Source organism: Mastacembelus armatus, chromosome 20, assembly GCF_900324485.2.
Source record: "Mastacembelus armatus chromosome 20, fMasArm1.2, whole genome shotgun sequence".
NCBI classification, from domain to species: Eukaryota; Metazoa; Chordata; class Actinopteri; order Synbranchiformes; family Mastacembelidae; genus Mastacembelus; species Mastacembelus armatus.
In genome coordinates this window covers 4595981-4613504 of record NC_046652.1, presented here as the reverse complement: position 1 = coordinate 4613504, position 17524 = coordinate 4595981, and the positions used below count along the sequence as shown (strand labels likewise).

General features: G+C 37.6%; 1 protein-coding gene across 4 annotated transcripts in view; it reads right to left on the bottom strand.

Moving 5' to 3' along the window:
• Positions 1–17524, bottom strand: part of pmfbp1 (polyamine modulated factor 1 binding protein 1) — a 93203-nt gene that overhangs the window by 71329 nt on the left and 4350 nt on the right. For 2 of the 4 annotated variants that reach the window (XM_026292825.1, XM_026292826.1), the window contains exons 2-3: positions 15802–15951; positions 5935–5999 (exon numbers count right to left, since the gene is read on the bottom strand). In XM_026292825.1, coding sequence (XP_026148610.1) covers positions 5935–5999; positions 15802–15951 — 215 coding nt within the window. Of the gene's footprint in view, positions 1–1796; positions 1815–5934; positions 6000–15801; positions 15952–17524 lie in introns of those variants that run through there. The other 2 variants (XM_026292827.1, XM_026292828.1) reach the window with 2 other exon arrangements.

The following is a 17524-nucleotide window of genomic DNA, read 5'->3' as shown; positions in this document are numbered from 1 at the left end:
TGTATGTGTGTGAGGGGTGCAGTCCTAGCCCTCACACACACAGAGACTAACACACCGACCTCACCAGCCTTCAGGTTCCACTGTGTTATGGGTATGGGAAGCTCCAGGTTTCAGCTTGTTAGGGTTCCATATTGGAAAAGTCACCAAATAACCAAACCTGCATTTGTTTGGACTGGAGGAGGAAGCAAGAGAACCCAGAGAAAGCCCACAGAGACACAGGGAGAAACCCAGAACCTTGGACTGTGTGTGTTAACAGATGCAATACCATGGCAGCCTATTTCATCAAATGATTTTTCTTATTATTTTAAGGCCTTTAAGATGGTCCAAATATATGGGGATTTTAAAGCGTATTTCCCTTTCCCATTGGTGGAACAATGCTTTTAAAACACACATTTAAGAATGATACTTTAGAGAAAAATGTCCTGAAATGGGAATGGTGTCAAAATCCAAAGATGGTTTTGAATGAAAAGTTACTTTCATCCCTGTTCTCACCTGTCTGTCCATGTGGATGTGTGTGTACTACAAAAAAAAAAAAAAAAAACTCTCTAATTGAGACACTGACCATCAACTTGTCTGGGCCATATATTTTTAAAAACACACAAATGAAGGGCCATGGTACTAATACTTCATCAACAATGATAAGAGCACAGTTTGTACTAGTTAATATTGCATATGGTTCTAATCATTAATAGACAAAAATGTAATCACTACTTGAGTAGACATTTTGTTTTATACTTTCTTGATTCTTTTGGTTTAACAAATGTGACAACATTCACCAATAAGTCAAAATACTTATTATTCATGCTATTCATAAAATATGTGTGCATGCATGTGTGCATTTTATTCTAGGTCATGATTCTGCATGTAATAAATGTGGGTTTGTGATTTCCAGTATTGTTATATACAATAAAGGTGGTGCCAGACAAAATGACACAGCATCAACATAACTAAATATTATGATCACTGTATGGACAGAAAGAACAGGGCGAATGAATGTGACTGAACTGTGTGTGTGCATGTGTGTGCACGCACGTGTGTGTCTGTGTGTGTATCACTACTAATGTGTATGATATTAAAGTAGGCTCTCGATTTCTCAAGCTGTCACTCAGGCCTATTAGGCAAGGCTAACAAAATTAGTCATGAATATGCAGTAATAACATGCAAATTGCCACCCCTTCCCCCTGCCTTGTGTGTGTGTTTGTGTGTGTGTGTGTGTGTGTGTGTGTATGTATATTTACCCTCAGGGCTATAGACATTGGCTCTGTAAAGCCAATTCTTTCTACATCATTACAGAAACAAGGCATAATTCATAAGAATAATCTAAACATGCATGTACCCTGGTATATATGCACAAGTGCACACACACACACACACATACACACACAAAAGGCACAGATACCCTACACTGTGCTGTTCATTGGCCAGGGCTAAAACACAGTTAGGCAATTTATGTTGAGAAGTGTTTTAGGGTTTCTATTGCTACATTTTATGCTTAAATACAGAAACACATGTCTCTGTATAAGCATACACACACGTAGCTCATGTGTTGCCTCCCTGTCCCCAGGGTGATGTTTGACACAGTCTGGGTGTTGCCACAGCAATTAACCTCCTTGTTAATGAGAAGAGCTCTGTCAAGCAGCCAGATGGCACCACCTGGCATGCTGCCATCACACACAGATATGCACATGTACACATTTATTCACATCGACACATATGCACTCACAATCCCATCTCACCCTGCCATACACCTAAGCATTGGTGGTTGTCAGCACCCTCCAGCCCTCCCTTACACACACCCCTCCATCATGAGTCTCCTGAACTGTCTTCTATGGCACTCCATCTTTCCCCTTTTTCCTCCCTCCCTTCATCCCTGGCAGCTGCTTATCCGTATTACAGCACTGGGGATGTCACAACTCACCAGCTGGAAAGACAGCAGGGGAGGACAACAGAAGAGAAGACTTCAGAAAAGAGAAGGAATTTTTTTTGCATCTCTGTATTTGACAGCAAAGCAAACAACTGGATGAAGATTTATAGATTCATCCATGAATGATGTAGTGATTGGGGTTGTTAGGTTTTTTATTACACTTGTAATGAATGAATGATAGATGGTATATATTGATGATCTCCTACACATGCTGAGCACTTGCTGGCTGCTTTTCCTTCACTCTGGTCCAACTCATCTGAAACCTTTTTAGTTGGTGTTAGGTCAGGTGAAAGTGGAGACCAGGTCATATGATGCACTCCATCATTCACCCTCTTGGTCAAATATTCCTGTAGTCTCGAGGTGTCAGACTTTGAGCTAGACATTGGAACCAAATGCAGTCTAGAGGTAAGGCAAGGCAGATTGGTGAGGTAGGTTAGTTAAAAGGGGAGGCACATGGTGGGAGAACTACACATTAGTCAATCATAACAATCCCCAGTGCTAATGCTGCTAATCACCATTCAGTGTCTACTCTCATTGGCTCTAGTAGATGTAGTAGGGCCCTACTGACTGATAGATATGGGACTGATGTACGCTGATTAATATTTATTCAGTAGCATGACAACAGTCAAATTGGCTAAAACTCTAATGAATTAACCTGAGCAGTAGAGGTGTGGAGGACCTTTCCTACGGAGGTCTATTTAAGAGTTAATTTCACCAGAAACAGCACACAGGTTTACTGAAATCATTATACTCTGCGCGTAATGACTGTTTCCACCTTTTTTTAGTCTCCAGGTGGAGGTCCTACTCAGTGACTGAATAAATAGGCTACAGAATGAACATGCCAGATAAGAATATACATATTACAATATAACAAATAGCACATCAAGCCGATAAAACAATGGCTACTCTCTATTTCCCTTTCTACTATTTTAGCAGATATAAAATCAACGTTTTGGGACTTTTTTTACAAAGTAAATTAGCCATGTATATTAAACAATGAAAGGCACTGTGTTCATGCTGATAAAAGAAAGCTCTAGTGGTAAATCTATAAAAAAAGATTTTATTGTGATATCACAAGCTGCCTAAAGCTGTGCTTACTTGAACATAACAAACTGATGATCAAAACTACTAAGACAATTTGTTTTTAAGTGACAAAACTTTGTTGCCACCATTGTCGTTTGAAACAATCACTGCACGCTGTCGTCACCCCAGGCCATCATCACACCCCTAACTGATAGGAGACTGGCGGTTCAGGGGAAATTACATACTGCCAAGCCAAGCAAGATAGATCCGTAAGGAATTTGTGAACTCACAAATCTCGCGAGAATCAAGTGGCTGTGCAAGGTAGCCATTTTATGTCAGGCTTTATGAAATTTGTTAATAGTCAGAAAAGCACCTGACAAAAAGCATGACAGCAACAAAACAAAAAAAGAAGACACAAAACCTAAAATACCTAACCTACCAGAGCACAAAGAGCACAGCAGAGCATATAAACTGATGTGAACTACTATGCTGATCCGTATGTGCCTATATTGCTCATTGTGTCAGTGTATTTCTGTTTATTTTCTGTCTTATGTTCGCGAGAACATAGGACACATGGATGTGTGTATGTCCTTCGGCTGTGTAAAATAAAAGTAATGAAGAGATGTTTATTAATGCTAATAGTTATTGAAGCTACTGCTGTAGCTGTAGCTGTAGCTCGTTGTCAGTCTACACTCTACTGTTTATGTCCTTTCTCACTCGCAGTAAATTATAGTGAATTTCCCAAAAAACAAAACAATTCATCAGAGAGGTAAAGAGGGAAAGGGTGCATTGCCTTGGAGAAGGTTTTCCACCTGAAAGGTGTGTGTTTCTTTTGACGACTGCATTTAAATGTGTAGGAAAACTTCCAGCTGCATTTAGTTTTTGTCTAGGGACTACACTAACTACTGACACAGTCTTTAAAAAACAACGTTAATGATCGCCAGTGTTAAATAAACTTAGTAAAAAGTGTTTTCACTGTCAAAAAACACATTTTAGTGTTGACCTAACACTGGTAATTTTGCTTTGTATACATGTACAAATTGCAAATGCCAATACGTTGATAGTTACCAGCCAAAATATTTTTTCTGACAAAATCCAAACCTTCCTATAGTGCATGGGTGTTTGTGTAGGAAAAAGCAGCATCATTCATTCAAATGTACATTATATCGGAATAAGTCAATTGAAAATTTCCAAAATATTAGCAGTAATCTGTAGTTTAGTAATCTACCCAAAATAATCCCAGTTTACAGCAAACCCAGACCATGGGGCTTATTCTTCACTTCAGTTTCTAACTACACATTCATTAGTTTACTATAGACTATGGTCTCAGCATGCACAGGGTGCTGTACGTGCGAGTGTCAGCTGAGTGCCACTTACAGACAGTGTAACATGTGCTGTGCCGTGGTACAAATGCCAAACAGCCACAGTGAAGGTGGTCACTTATCGCAACAGAGCGTGACACTTTGAATCACTGCTACTGTAGTTGAGTGGTTCTTTCCAAAATACCGATTACTACAATAGTTAAATAGTTCTGCTTGCTATATATGAACATTAGCCCGGCACAGGTAATGGTGCTAAACAAATTGAGAAGAATTAAGAAGAAAAAGAAAAACAAAAAAAAAAAAAAACTCTCAAGTTAACTCAGATGTAAAAAAAAACTGCAGGAGATTATACCAAGGGAAAATAATTTTAAAATCTGGAAGGAGATGGAAAAGAAAACTGACACCCACTCACACATCAATACATTGATAGATCAATGTGTATGTGTGTGTGCGCTCTGTACACGATTTTAACAAAAATATATAAATAAATCTGTAGATAAACAAAAAAACGGAGGAAGTAGAAAAGTAGATAAAAGCATGTGCACGCACACACATGCACATACTTTTGTCTGAGTGATGCTACCCTGGAGGGTGGCTTCAATCTGATGTGTTTAATGTTGACGCTGGTGGCAAGAAACACAAACACTCACCCACTGTTTCAACCTGCCTGTCATTTCATTTCATGAGATCTGATTTACTCATTTCATATTTTTATTATTCTTATATGGGCAGCTATTTAAAACACTCCAGGTATGATGCAAATCCCTGCACCTCTAACAGTGAATACACTGACTAAGGATCCGTCACACCCTTCAGTGCCATTTGCAAGAATAGCAAAGTCCTGTACAGCCACAAACTCAACTAGGAGCCACATTAGGCCAGAGCATTGATTCCTGCTTGGCTACGAGATATAATCGACTGCAATGCAGGGTGTGAAACTAGACTAGTTATTTCTGACGACATCTGAATTATTGTTGTTACATTATAATGTGAATTTCTATAAAGCATTTGACATGGTCAAAGAATTAATAAATCATGTGAGCATATGCACGTCTCTGGGTGCCAAAATCTAAAATTAATAACTGTTACCAAGTAACTTTAGTTTTAGCAAGTAATGGACAATATTGGAACTCAACTCATTTTTATATCAAACCTCTCCTTGATCTGGTGTGTCCAAGTGTCAAGCTACCAGACGAAGAATATGTAATAGGTACATATGTATGAGCATGAAAATTCAGATTCAGAAACAGCTGCTTTCATTAGTTTTGTAAAAATTTGTAAACTTAAAATAACTGTCTTTCCAGAAAGGTCTAAAGTAGAAACAGAACAAGTCTTTAGGGGCCTTGGAGTACTGCATGGTGGGAAATATCATATAAGGATTTGCATATTGCCATGGGGACAGTGGTGTTGCAGTGACTCCCTAAGGTGTTTAGCTTCCCCAAGGAGTGACACATCCCTGAGGCCAACTCGATTACCGTTCTCTACAGTGGCGTACTGTGTATGTGTGTGAGTACATGCATGTGGACAATTCATTGAGTTATTATAGAGAAGTTATTCTGTATTTGAGTCACGAGTAAACTTTTCTTTGGCTCAAACATATTCTTACTGATGAAAAGGTCAGCTGAGTAACTAATTAGTGATAACTGCATGTCTGTATATACATACTTGTGAGGTGTGTGAGGTGCAGGTCTAACGAGCTCATCCAGCGACCTCAGATCAACGTCAGATACCTAGGAATGATACAAAATGACATCTGGATTAGTAAGTCCAACAGCACATTTGCAGTCATAACTATTAGTTTGCTATGGACTAATTGTGTAAAGGTGTAAGGTGAAATGAATTTTAAAGCCAGAGTTGAAAATATACATATTTAATGAGAGATTACTTACTATTAAAACTCTATTAATCAATTTGACTCTGCTCAAAAAAAGATTACTGTTTGAAGCACGTTCTCATTTTATTTTATTTATTTATTTTCAAGTGATGTAAACTGTGATTAGGTTTGACAGCACACAAGAACAAAAGAGTGTGTCACCCTTGACTAATTGCTCATACTTTGCATTTTATTGACCATGGCAATGTGACAATACTGTCATGGTAAAAAGGGACAAGGATTTTTTTAAAAAGTGTGCAACAGTATAAACACTCAATGAAAGGAAAAATCTCTGCTTTCTGCTTTATTTTCAAAACAAGGCCAAGTGCACACAAATCATCAAAATCTAATCAAATAGCTGCCAAAATCAAATACAGAAGAACTGAAGATGAAATTTGAAACATTATCACTCTAATGGCTTAATAATTTGGCTTTCCTCTGGGGGGATTTTAAAAAAAAAGACTTCCTGTGCAGGAATAGGATAGAAGCACAGGAAGTTACTTGCTCTGAAAGGATTTTGAGATGAAAAGACAGCATATATGCAAAAAAAAAAAGTGTGGTGCACACGCACACACACACACACACACACACACACACACACACACACACACAGTCTTCTCATTCTCAGGACTCAAATATCCCTAACTATTACCATTTGCCTTTTGTGACTAAGAGGTAGAAAAGGAAGGAAAGGAAGTGAAAAGAGAAAGAGAGATGGTTGTGCACAAATGGATAAAGAAAAAATAATTAAAGAAGGAGTGAGAGACAGGAGGCTTGAGGGAGAGAGAGAAGGAGAGAGAAAGAGAGAGACACAGCAGTACTGGTGAAATATTGGCCGCTCTATCGCTGTGGTGACAGGGGTCACTCTGGGAAAAGGAAATCAATGCTGTCAGCTATGACTCACAGGTCAACACATAACCCTGTGCGAATGCATGTGTGTGTGTGTTAAGACTGTGTGTGTTTCAATTATGCATATGCTCGTGTTGTACAGTATGTATATGTGTTTATGTATGCAGTGAAATTGTAAAATATAAACACAATTTAGTTCATTAAATGTAAAGTTAATATTTGAGGCATGATGCAAAATGACTAACTACCTTCATGTCAACCAAATGAACAAGCTGCTTTTTAGGACACCACAGTATAATACAGTAAACACTAAACGATCAACACAGAGGGGCTTGTTAAGTTCCTCTATTGCATTCTCTACTCCACTGCACAATTTATATGATGAAGGACTAATAACTAACTAATTAACTAACTAACTAATAAATGACCAATCTATTTTAGGGTGGCACAGTGGGGAAGTGATTAGCACAGTCACCTCACAGCAAGAACATTGTTAAGTCGAACCCTGTTTGACCTGAGGCCCTTCTATATAGAATTTGTATGTTCTCCTTGCATCTGCATGGGGTTTTGCTGCACAGTACAAACACATGCAGGTTAGGTTAATTGGTGACTATAAACTGCCCGTAGGTATGTGAGTGTGTTTGTCTTTGTGTCTTAGCCCTGTGATAGACGGGTGATCTGTCCAGGGCGCACCCTGCCTTCCGCCCAATGTCAGGGATTGGCTTTAGCCTCCCAAAAAAACCCTTGAATGGAATGGAATAAGCCATGGATAATGGATGGATGGATAGATGGTTTATTTAATTATCATTGCAGAAAAGTGGTGTGTGTATATATATATATATATATATATATATTCAGAGAGAGAGAGAGAGAGAGAGAGAGAGAGAGAGAGAGAGAGACATTGGGTATAGACTACATATCCATGCCATTCTGGTCACCAACCAAAAACAATTACACATGCACACAAAAGACACACATTTTCTCTCCCAGTCATAAAATATTTATATCCCAATGCATCTGCAATCTGACAATGAGACCAGGCATATCTAGAGGTCAGTGGCTAATATAGGTAGGCTGTGTGTATTTGGGGGGTATGGATATGTGTGTATGTGCATGGATGGCTTATAGCCTTATATACCCTTGGGTTAGCAGGAGTTAAGCCCTGCTTACATTATTAAGGTGAGTAGTAGGCTGTGTTATGTATGCCTAAACAGCCAGCCAATTCATTACAGATGCAATCCTCTAAGTACATGAATAAGCACATGCCTTCCTCTCTTTCTCTGCCTTTTTGAACTGCAGAGGGGACAAAATATTGGTGTGATGCAGAGCGCTTTAGATAAATCAGAAACAGGAGCAAATTAATAATAAGGAATAAAACAACATTAGCTGATTAAGTATGTATGGCAGAGTGGTGGCTGTAATTTACAGGCAGCTGGGCTGGGTGTCCGGAATAAGGTCTCATTACAAATCACAGTGTGTGCATGTTTGTGTGTGTGTGTGTGTGTGTGTGTGTGTGTGTGTGTGTGTCCATCCCGTTAGTTATCCGTCACCAGTGGTCTCAGCTTTATGAAAAGGCCTGCAATCTATGATAATGAGGCCCGTGAAGGTTATGACCGCAGTAAACTCATTTGTGAGAGGGAGGGCTTAAGTATGTGTGTGTGTGTGAGTGTGTGTGTTTTATGTCTACTGCAAGTATAGCATATATAGAATAGTGACAAAATGTGGTATACAATTAATGGTCAAAATCAGCAGAGTGCATGAGGGAAACATAGAGCACATTACACATATGTTGCATCATAGCAGTTTGTGTTCTCATTCAGTTTTAACACAAAGAGAACAGGCATATTCTATACACCATTATATACAGTGCTCTGCTTATAAAAAGCAATACAAACGCTTCCAAAGTGGTTGACAAGAATATATAAAATAGTCAAACACATCCTGTCATCAGGGATCTGTAGCAGCAGCAAATGCAGATGTACCTGTGGTTATTGTAGGACCTGTAATTACTATTTAAAGTAGTAATGGTGCAGTACTTCTACTGTTCTACTAAAAAATAAACAAATAAAACCTATAGCAACAGTCTCTCTCTTCCTTTCCCTTTGTTTATTTTTCTTAGTTTCTAGCCTCCTTGTTGATTTACACTGTATTGTCTCCTGTCTCCTTCACTTTTCCGTCACCCATGACTCCTCTTCCCTGGCCTGTTTCCTCAGGTTTGCTTTTCTTGTTTTTTTTTTTTTTTTTTTCTATCTGAAATTAGACATCGATTCACACTATCATTCACTTTTTCCACTCTCCTCTATTCCTTGTCTGGAGCTCCGCCAACTGAAAGAAACAGAGGAGAAAAACAAAAGCAGGAACATGTGTGTGAATCATCAGATCAGATCAAAAGTGAAGGCAAGGAATAAAAAAAAAACAACAACAAAAAACAAACAAACAAAAAAGAAATCAAGGAAACACAACTTGGAAAAATGGTGATGGCGACTGGAAGTAACATGCAAGTATGATGACAGCCTATTAAAAAAAAGGCATTGGCTGCCTTAGCCTTACAGAGTTTTTTCTGTACCATACTGAAAAAATACAGCATGTTATCAAAGGTAGTACATGAAATTATACTCACGTATGTTTATTTTAATTCTGCATTCTGACAGTTCTTCATGATATCTGAAAATACATTTGTCTTTTCTGTGCAGTCTGCAGCAATATCTACAGGAGTTGTGCAGCACTTGGTTGTGATGGGACTCAACTCATTATCATGTTTAAAATTCTATTGGGTGCAGCAAAACGTAGAATTTACTAATACAGCAGTTCATTGCAAAATGATTGGGAGAATGTATATAAACATTACTTATAACCTAGTAGGGGGATACCAAAAACCACAGTGACATACAGTATGTCACCTAGTTTATAGATTATGCATAATAACCCTTTTTATGAACTTGACCTCTATCCACTGAAGAAAAAGCGATTTTACACTAAAAAATGTTGCCCCACAGCTATGAGGTTAAGTCCACAAGGATATTGAAGTTAATGTACTTTAATGAAGTCCATTAAACATCTCTTATTAAAATTGTTGGTTAATTTTTAATTTTCTGTTAATTGGCTAATGCACTAAAGAATTCAATAATAATAAATTCAATTTCACACTAGCAAATCTTGGTCATAATAACACAGTCCTTCTGTGTAAAAGTTCTCTACGGAATCTTTATGTTGCTCTCAAGACAAAATAATTACTATGCGGGGAGTCACAGTTATCCTGGTATATCAGATGGACTAGTTACAGTTCCATCTGTGGCTGATATATTAACGAAGGTTTGCAAGGGCAGAGCACTACATATGTAAGTTTGGCCTTATGGCTGACCTTACAATGCACTTAGTATCCTGTACAGGGAGTAATGCTGCAGCCATTCCTACAAGCCATTTATTCCAGCTAACGACCGTCAAGCACTCATAAATCAGCATTAGGAACCTCTTTGGCCCTCTCTCTTTCTTTCTTGTTAAGTTTCTCCTCTCTTTGGCCCCCTCCTCTAATATTTTCTTTCTCTCTTTTATGCTTTCTTGTCTTTGCCCTTGTCCAGTCGTTTTTACATTTTAGCTCTTACAACATACCATCTTTAATCCTATATTTCTCATTCTATTTACACCCTCTTTGTCTGTTTGTACAAACCTCTCACCCTTTGTTGATCTATTTCATTGCTTATTTCTTTTCAAATAACTGCCTCCTCTTTTTCTATCGCTCTTTGCTTTGCTTCCTACTGCTCCCTACCTTTTTCCACCATTCCTGTTGTTTATATGCTCTTTTAATCCCATGCCATCCAGCCTGTCTTTCACGCTGTTACTGAAAACTCCTTTCCATGCAGATAGAGACAGCGTCCCTAAAATGTCTACCCTGGTATTGGCACCTCTATTGATTTTAATTAAGCTAATTAGTTCATTATTCCAAAGACCAAATGGTGCATCCATTACCGCATAGGGAAAGACTAGGGATTGTGGGGGTCTAGGAAAGGTGGGGGCTTTGGAGTTAATATGGTAATGAAGACAATCAGTTATCACTCACTGCAAAGTCATTAACAACAGCATTACCATAGTCACCCATCGCAACCTTCTGACCTCCCCTGACTCTCTGTCACTCTCAGTCTCACTGTCTCCAAACTGCTGCTACACATACATACAGTACTATATGTATATGTTTCTGTAAGTCAGACTGCATTCAGACAGGCTTCTCTCTGTGTGAAAAAATGCAAAGCTTTTCATTCAGCTGATTGAGGGACCTGCAAAAAAAGGGTCTGCTGCAGCCTTTTTCTACAGTACAATTTGTCATCGTCCAAGGCAATGCATTGGCTAATTAAGCTTGTGCAAACATGTATTCTTGGTGTATTACTTCAAAAAATTATCATAATTTTATCTGTGGTTCAACAATCTTGAGCTGAACATTAAAATATGGCATTTCTGTTACAATCCTGTCTGTGAGTATTACAAACAACTATGTTGTGTGTTGACATCTAGTACGTTTTAAACACATAAATAGCACAATTTTCTTTCCTCCCCACTCAGGGGGCTATGTCTCTGTGCTGAATAAAGGTCAAACATTTCAGAGACCTGAACTGAGTTTCCACATTTTTTCATTGACTTGCATGGAGCAATTGCTATACTATAGTGGGTCAGACAGGTTTGGAGCAGCTGTTTTATGTCCAAAATATGAATAGTGCATAGGCTAGCCAATGTTCTTCTCTAATGAGTGATAGCACATAACATATAAACCTACCAGTAATACTATTCAAATTTCTCTCCCTGGATTTCTAGGAAAATTGTTTGGAGTTAATTTTTGTCACTGCTGTCACACAAAGACAAATTAAACTGATCTTAATGCATCAGTACATGCTCTTGTGAAGCTATCCAAACATATTTTCAAAAGTCATGGTCATTCTGAAAAGAGGGCAATTTAATTATTTCCAGAAAAAAAGCTTCTCCTTTAGAGATCAACTATGATAATTTACAGACCTTTACTTTTATGTGTTATTTTGTTAAACTACAATCATGGAGACAAAACTGTTTAAAACTCAAGGGTGCTCTACATGACAGGAAAAATTATGTTCTCATTAGCATGGATTAGGTCATGAGACCATTTTTTTGATTTGGTTCCCGAGCCTTAAGATTTTAAAATATCCCTGGTTCTGTGGTTCATGGGGAATGTTATAAATAGTCACTTTGTGAAAAACACAGACACAAATATCTTCTGTCTCCAGCTGTGATTCTAATCACAGTTGGAGATATTCCCGACATTCAGTTACCAAATTTGTAGTTGACAATTGTTATAACCTATTTATTTTCTTCTCAGAATTAAGGCAAAAATATTAGGTCTTTTTTGTTAACCTTGTCTTTTATAGACAAGAAAAGTTAAAACAGGAATCATGGCAAATGGAATACTTCTAATTGAACTCCCAGCAAAACAGAATATCACGTTGCCCATGCAGATTCATAATCTAACAATTACTGTGTTCTGTCAATACCTAGCATCACAATAATTTGAAAAGTATGTACAATGGTGCAAATTAAATAAAATTACAGTATTTGGATTTGAATAATCAAATATTTCAGAGCCTTTGATTAGATAATTACTGCAGTGGTTAATATGATTCAGCTGGCCACAGTTCTCTTAACCCTAAATGATGCAGTGACTAGTTTCTAATTTCTTAAAAAACCATGTTGGAAAATGGATCCAGTGAGCGTGGAAAAGATGTTGCTGTGTTTCAGAAGGCTCAATTTATTCGGCTGTCTCAAGGAAACAAGACAACTTGAAAGCGTTGAAAGTACTGCAACTGGGTTAAGAACTGTCCGACACACTAATAATACCTGGAGGAATAGTGGTGAACGTTTATCTTCACAAAAGAAATGTGTTGGGGAAAAGAATCTTGAATGACAGGGACTGGAAGTCACTTAAACACACATCTATGTTTAATAGTGAAAGTAAGGTCATTTCCGCACCAAAGTAAAATAGGAACACACAGGATTGTGACTACACAGCTATGTGGCAAAAAGAAAACCACTTGTTAGTGAGGTAAAAAAAAAAAAAAAGAAAAGCTTTTGTTTGACTGAACTTTGGACCAATGGAATACGGACATATGGTCTGATGAGTCCAGATTTGCCCTGTCCCAAAGAGATGGGTGGGTCAGGGTAAGAAGAGAAAGCTTCAACATTAAAGGAAGCAACAATATTTGCTGTTCGAGCTTGTTGCTACAGTTTACTTGATGCTCAATATAAAGACATTGTTCATACAGTATATACACAGATTTACTGGTTGTATCCTGGCTGATGCAGCAATTCAGTGCCATTTACCATGTCAGGACTACTTTCACATTAGGCATGTATAGTAGAGAAGGATTTAAAACATTCTTAGTTGTCCATTTGAAATTTTCACTGAAACGACTAAAGGAATTCTCCTACAACCCAGTTGAAGGGTAATACAGTCTTATACTCTATGTAATATTTGATTCCATTGTATATTTTATGCGGGACATGTCATCGGATGATAAACAGACAACAGGTTTACTGCAACAGACCAGAACAGAAAAAAACAAGCCTCGGATTTCATGATATTAGACTACAAAACAAACTGTTTAGGGTCCATTACAGTTCAACCCTTCTGTGCATCAAAAAGACCATACAGTATGATTCAATCAGACATTACCCAAGCTCCTATTACAGAGCACACTGCATCGTTTACATGGTGGATCGGTCTATAAGCAACTCTAAACGCTCTTCATTTGATTGGATTTCACATTATGAACATCAGAGCAGAAGCGCTGTTGTCCCGTGACTATCTTAATAGACTTCTGAGTGAGGGAGTCCATTTGTTTGTGTTTGTTTACTTATCTACACCCTGAAAACAGACAAAGTAAAATAAACAGACAGTGAGAGCATTGTTTAAGAAGGATGAAAATGGAGATTCAAATGCGTGAAAGATGGGTGGATAGCATGGCAACAAACTGTTGCATTCCCTCATGCTGTGCTTCTTAGGCTGCCACTTCGTTTTATCACCAACAATAATGTAAACTAGATAAACCAAAGAAAAAAATGTCATTACTGATAATAGCACCTTTTAAAACTAAGAATTAGTAGGTATGTACTCTGCTATAGTTTGCAAGAAACTATACTATACAACTAAGACATACTATACAATCTAAGTCATCCAAGAAAGCCCCATGGACTAAAGACAGCAGAGATGCAAATATTTTTATTTTCTAAAGCAATGCCATTGAAGTTCAGGAGTACAGCCTTGACTTCAAGCAGGTCCAGTGACCAGTCCAACCTATTGTCCAGGTGCATGCCTAGATATTTGTAGGCTGGGACCCTTTCAATGTCCACACCACAGATTTTGACTACAGGGGGCTTAGACCTTCAAACATCCACTACCATCTCCTTGGTTTTAGAGGTGTTCTGTAGGAGGCAGTTTTTGTGACTCCAGTCACTAAAGGATTTTATCAGGCCCCTGTACTCCTTTTCCTCTCCATTCCTGATACATGCAACAATAGCAGTATCATCAGAATACTCCTGAATGTGGCAATACTTTCCACATGTTTTATACAAGAAGTCTGCTGTGTACAGTATGAACAGGAATGGAGCCAAAACAGTCCCCTGTGGAGCCCCTGTGCTGCTCAAAACTCTACCAGAGATGCAGTTCCCCAGCCTGATGAACTGTGGCCTTTCTGTCAGGTATTCTATGATCCAGGAAACAAAGAGGGGTCCACCCCATCTCTTTGAGCTTGTCTCTGAGGATGATTGGTTGGATGGTATTGAATGCAAAAAAGAGAAAGTCTTCACATAACCTCCAGTTTTTTTGTGCCTGAAAGTGTAAATCTTTCCACAAAAATTGCCAAATATCAATGTAGTTAGTTGTGCAGAAATATTCAGATACATTTTATTCACTGAACAAAACCATATTATGTATAAATCATAAAACACACAGCTAGTGGAGTTTTACTCCACAGTTGACTGTATATTCAACACCGGAACAGAACAAATCCTTTTTTTTTTTTCATTGTGCTAAAAAACAGAAAACTATTGCACAACATGCTTTCCAAAGTTGATTACACTCATCTATTTTGGTATTATTCTATATATTGATATTATCCTGTCTAATGAGTGAGGGACTTTGATCGACTTAACTTCATTCAGCATGAGATTGAGTCGAAAAGGCCTTGGCTTTGAAGAGTGTACACAAAGGATCCTGAAGACAGTGGTGCCACAGAATAAAATAGAAAGCCATGAGCTCGTCTTTTCTCTCTTACTATTGAATGCATTCTTACCACAACAGGTTATATTGGGCTATGTATATAGATAGTGTTTATGAGTAGACATTTCATTCTATTGGCAGATGTGGCTCTGCTTATTACAGAAAATAAATAAATATCCCTGGGTAAATGTAATATGAAAGCATTACCTTTTCATATTATTTTCATATGTACATCCACACACACACACACACACACTCTGTGTATATATAATACACATAAACCTAAACAACTGACCATATGCCTGCTGCCTAATGACAAGTGCCATTGTAACAAGATAATGTTATTGTTATGTCATTCACTTTATCTGCATTTTCAAATCTGGGGCTGATCTATATATATTGTACATACGGTATTACAATCAAAAATTGTAATTCTAAAGTTAAGGAAATATATTCAAAAATATTATTAGAGTTTGTTTAAAAAACAGAAATTAACATGAAAGACAAACTGATTCTGTATCCGGGCCAACTATCTCTTCAACAGATAAATCTATAAAAATAATTAATAATGTCTTACATCCAAAATGTGATCATATGTGCACAGCTTCATTCCCCAACTGGAAACCATCTGGTCTGCTTCCTTCTGTAGATACTCAATGTTCTGAACCAGCACTTGGTTCTGGTCTGCAAAGTCATTCACATAAGAGCGCAGGAAATCCACTTTTTTCTGAAAGAATAATAGTACAGCAGGATGAAACTTTATTTGCTGTGTTTTAACAAGCTGACAGCAGAACCAAGCCGTTCTTTCTATAACACAATTTGCTTTATTTTATTAAGTCTTATCAATCTCTTTTTTAAACAAGGTGGCAGTAAACACGTAATTTGCGCTTATCTAATTTCAGTATGTACAACCGTATGGGACAACAAAATAACCGAACCCAACAGTTTTCTTAAGTTAAGTTTTTCTTATATACAACAATTTTGAATTAGTTTGATATGTCAGCATAACACAATATTAACACAATAAAAAAACATACAGTACACTCATAAAGCATTCAGACGCCCCTTCACTTTTTTTGTTTTGTTATTTCATTTGTTAATGACAAATGAAATAGACTCAGACCTAAAGTATTTTAGGAATGCTTGTAAATTTATTAAAAAGGAAAAACTGAAATATCAAATTAGAATTCTTTCTGAAGGCACAGCATATATAAAATGTTTCCTACTATACTTTATCCATTTATTTTTTTCTAAAATATTAACTCATGGCAACTCAGCTATGCATCTATTTATGGTTATTTGAAGGTAACTCAAAGATATGGGTATTGTTAGAGAAAACTGAAATAATCATAATGTAACATTAAATAGTAAAAAAAAAAAGTCAATGCTCAGTTACAGGATGAGAAAGGACACAAATCCTAGTCTACAGTGCTGAAGCAGAACAACACACAATATAACCATCCATTCAGCCTGCGACCTTTCACTCTGCAGTAACATCACTGTCAGACAAACGAGAGAAGGATGCGTGGGCCTTTTCATAAAGCTTCAGAACTTGTAATACGTGACATCACCAGTTATGGCAATATGACTAAGTGTTGCTAGTAAACAATATGACAATATGTCATCTTCTCTGGCCTTTGAATGTACCACCCCCCACTCACTAAATCAATGTTTTTGAGATTGAGAGATTACATGAGTGAGATGCATAATGTCTCCAAGATTCATCAAAACTCAAAGTGATGTTAGATATCACTTTGACACACCACCGCATGAACAGACTGAACAATTGAACACATAAATGCCTCTAGTGCTGGCCTTAAAGGGGAAACATGTGAACTCCAGACAAACATACAAGAATCTGAAAATAACAAATAAACCTTTGTGTCTTTAGGCTTGTCCCAGTGAGATGAAGAATTTAATTTAACAGGGAGATACGCTGGGTGGGGAGTCAAAGCCTCACATGAAAGACCGTGATTCTTGTTCTTGTAAAAAAACACATGCCTCAAGAAGAATAGTTTTAACGGTGGTGGTCGTAAAATCCACAGCTGATGTATTAATATAACATCCCACAGCTGAATACTCTTGTACATCAGTTTTAGTGCTGCTTTTTTGTCTGTTATGGTCAGTATTCCCTCACTCTACCTCTTCTTCTTTTCCTTTCGGCTGCTCCCGTCAGGGGTCACCACAACGAATCATCTGCCTCCATTATTCCCTCACTCTACCTATATTTGATTAATTACCTATCCATTGTAATCACATATTTGTTATAAGCAGGAGTTTGTAAAGAAAAGCACTGCTGT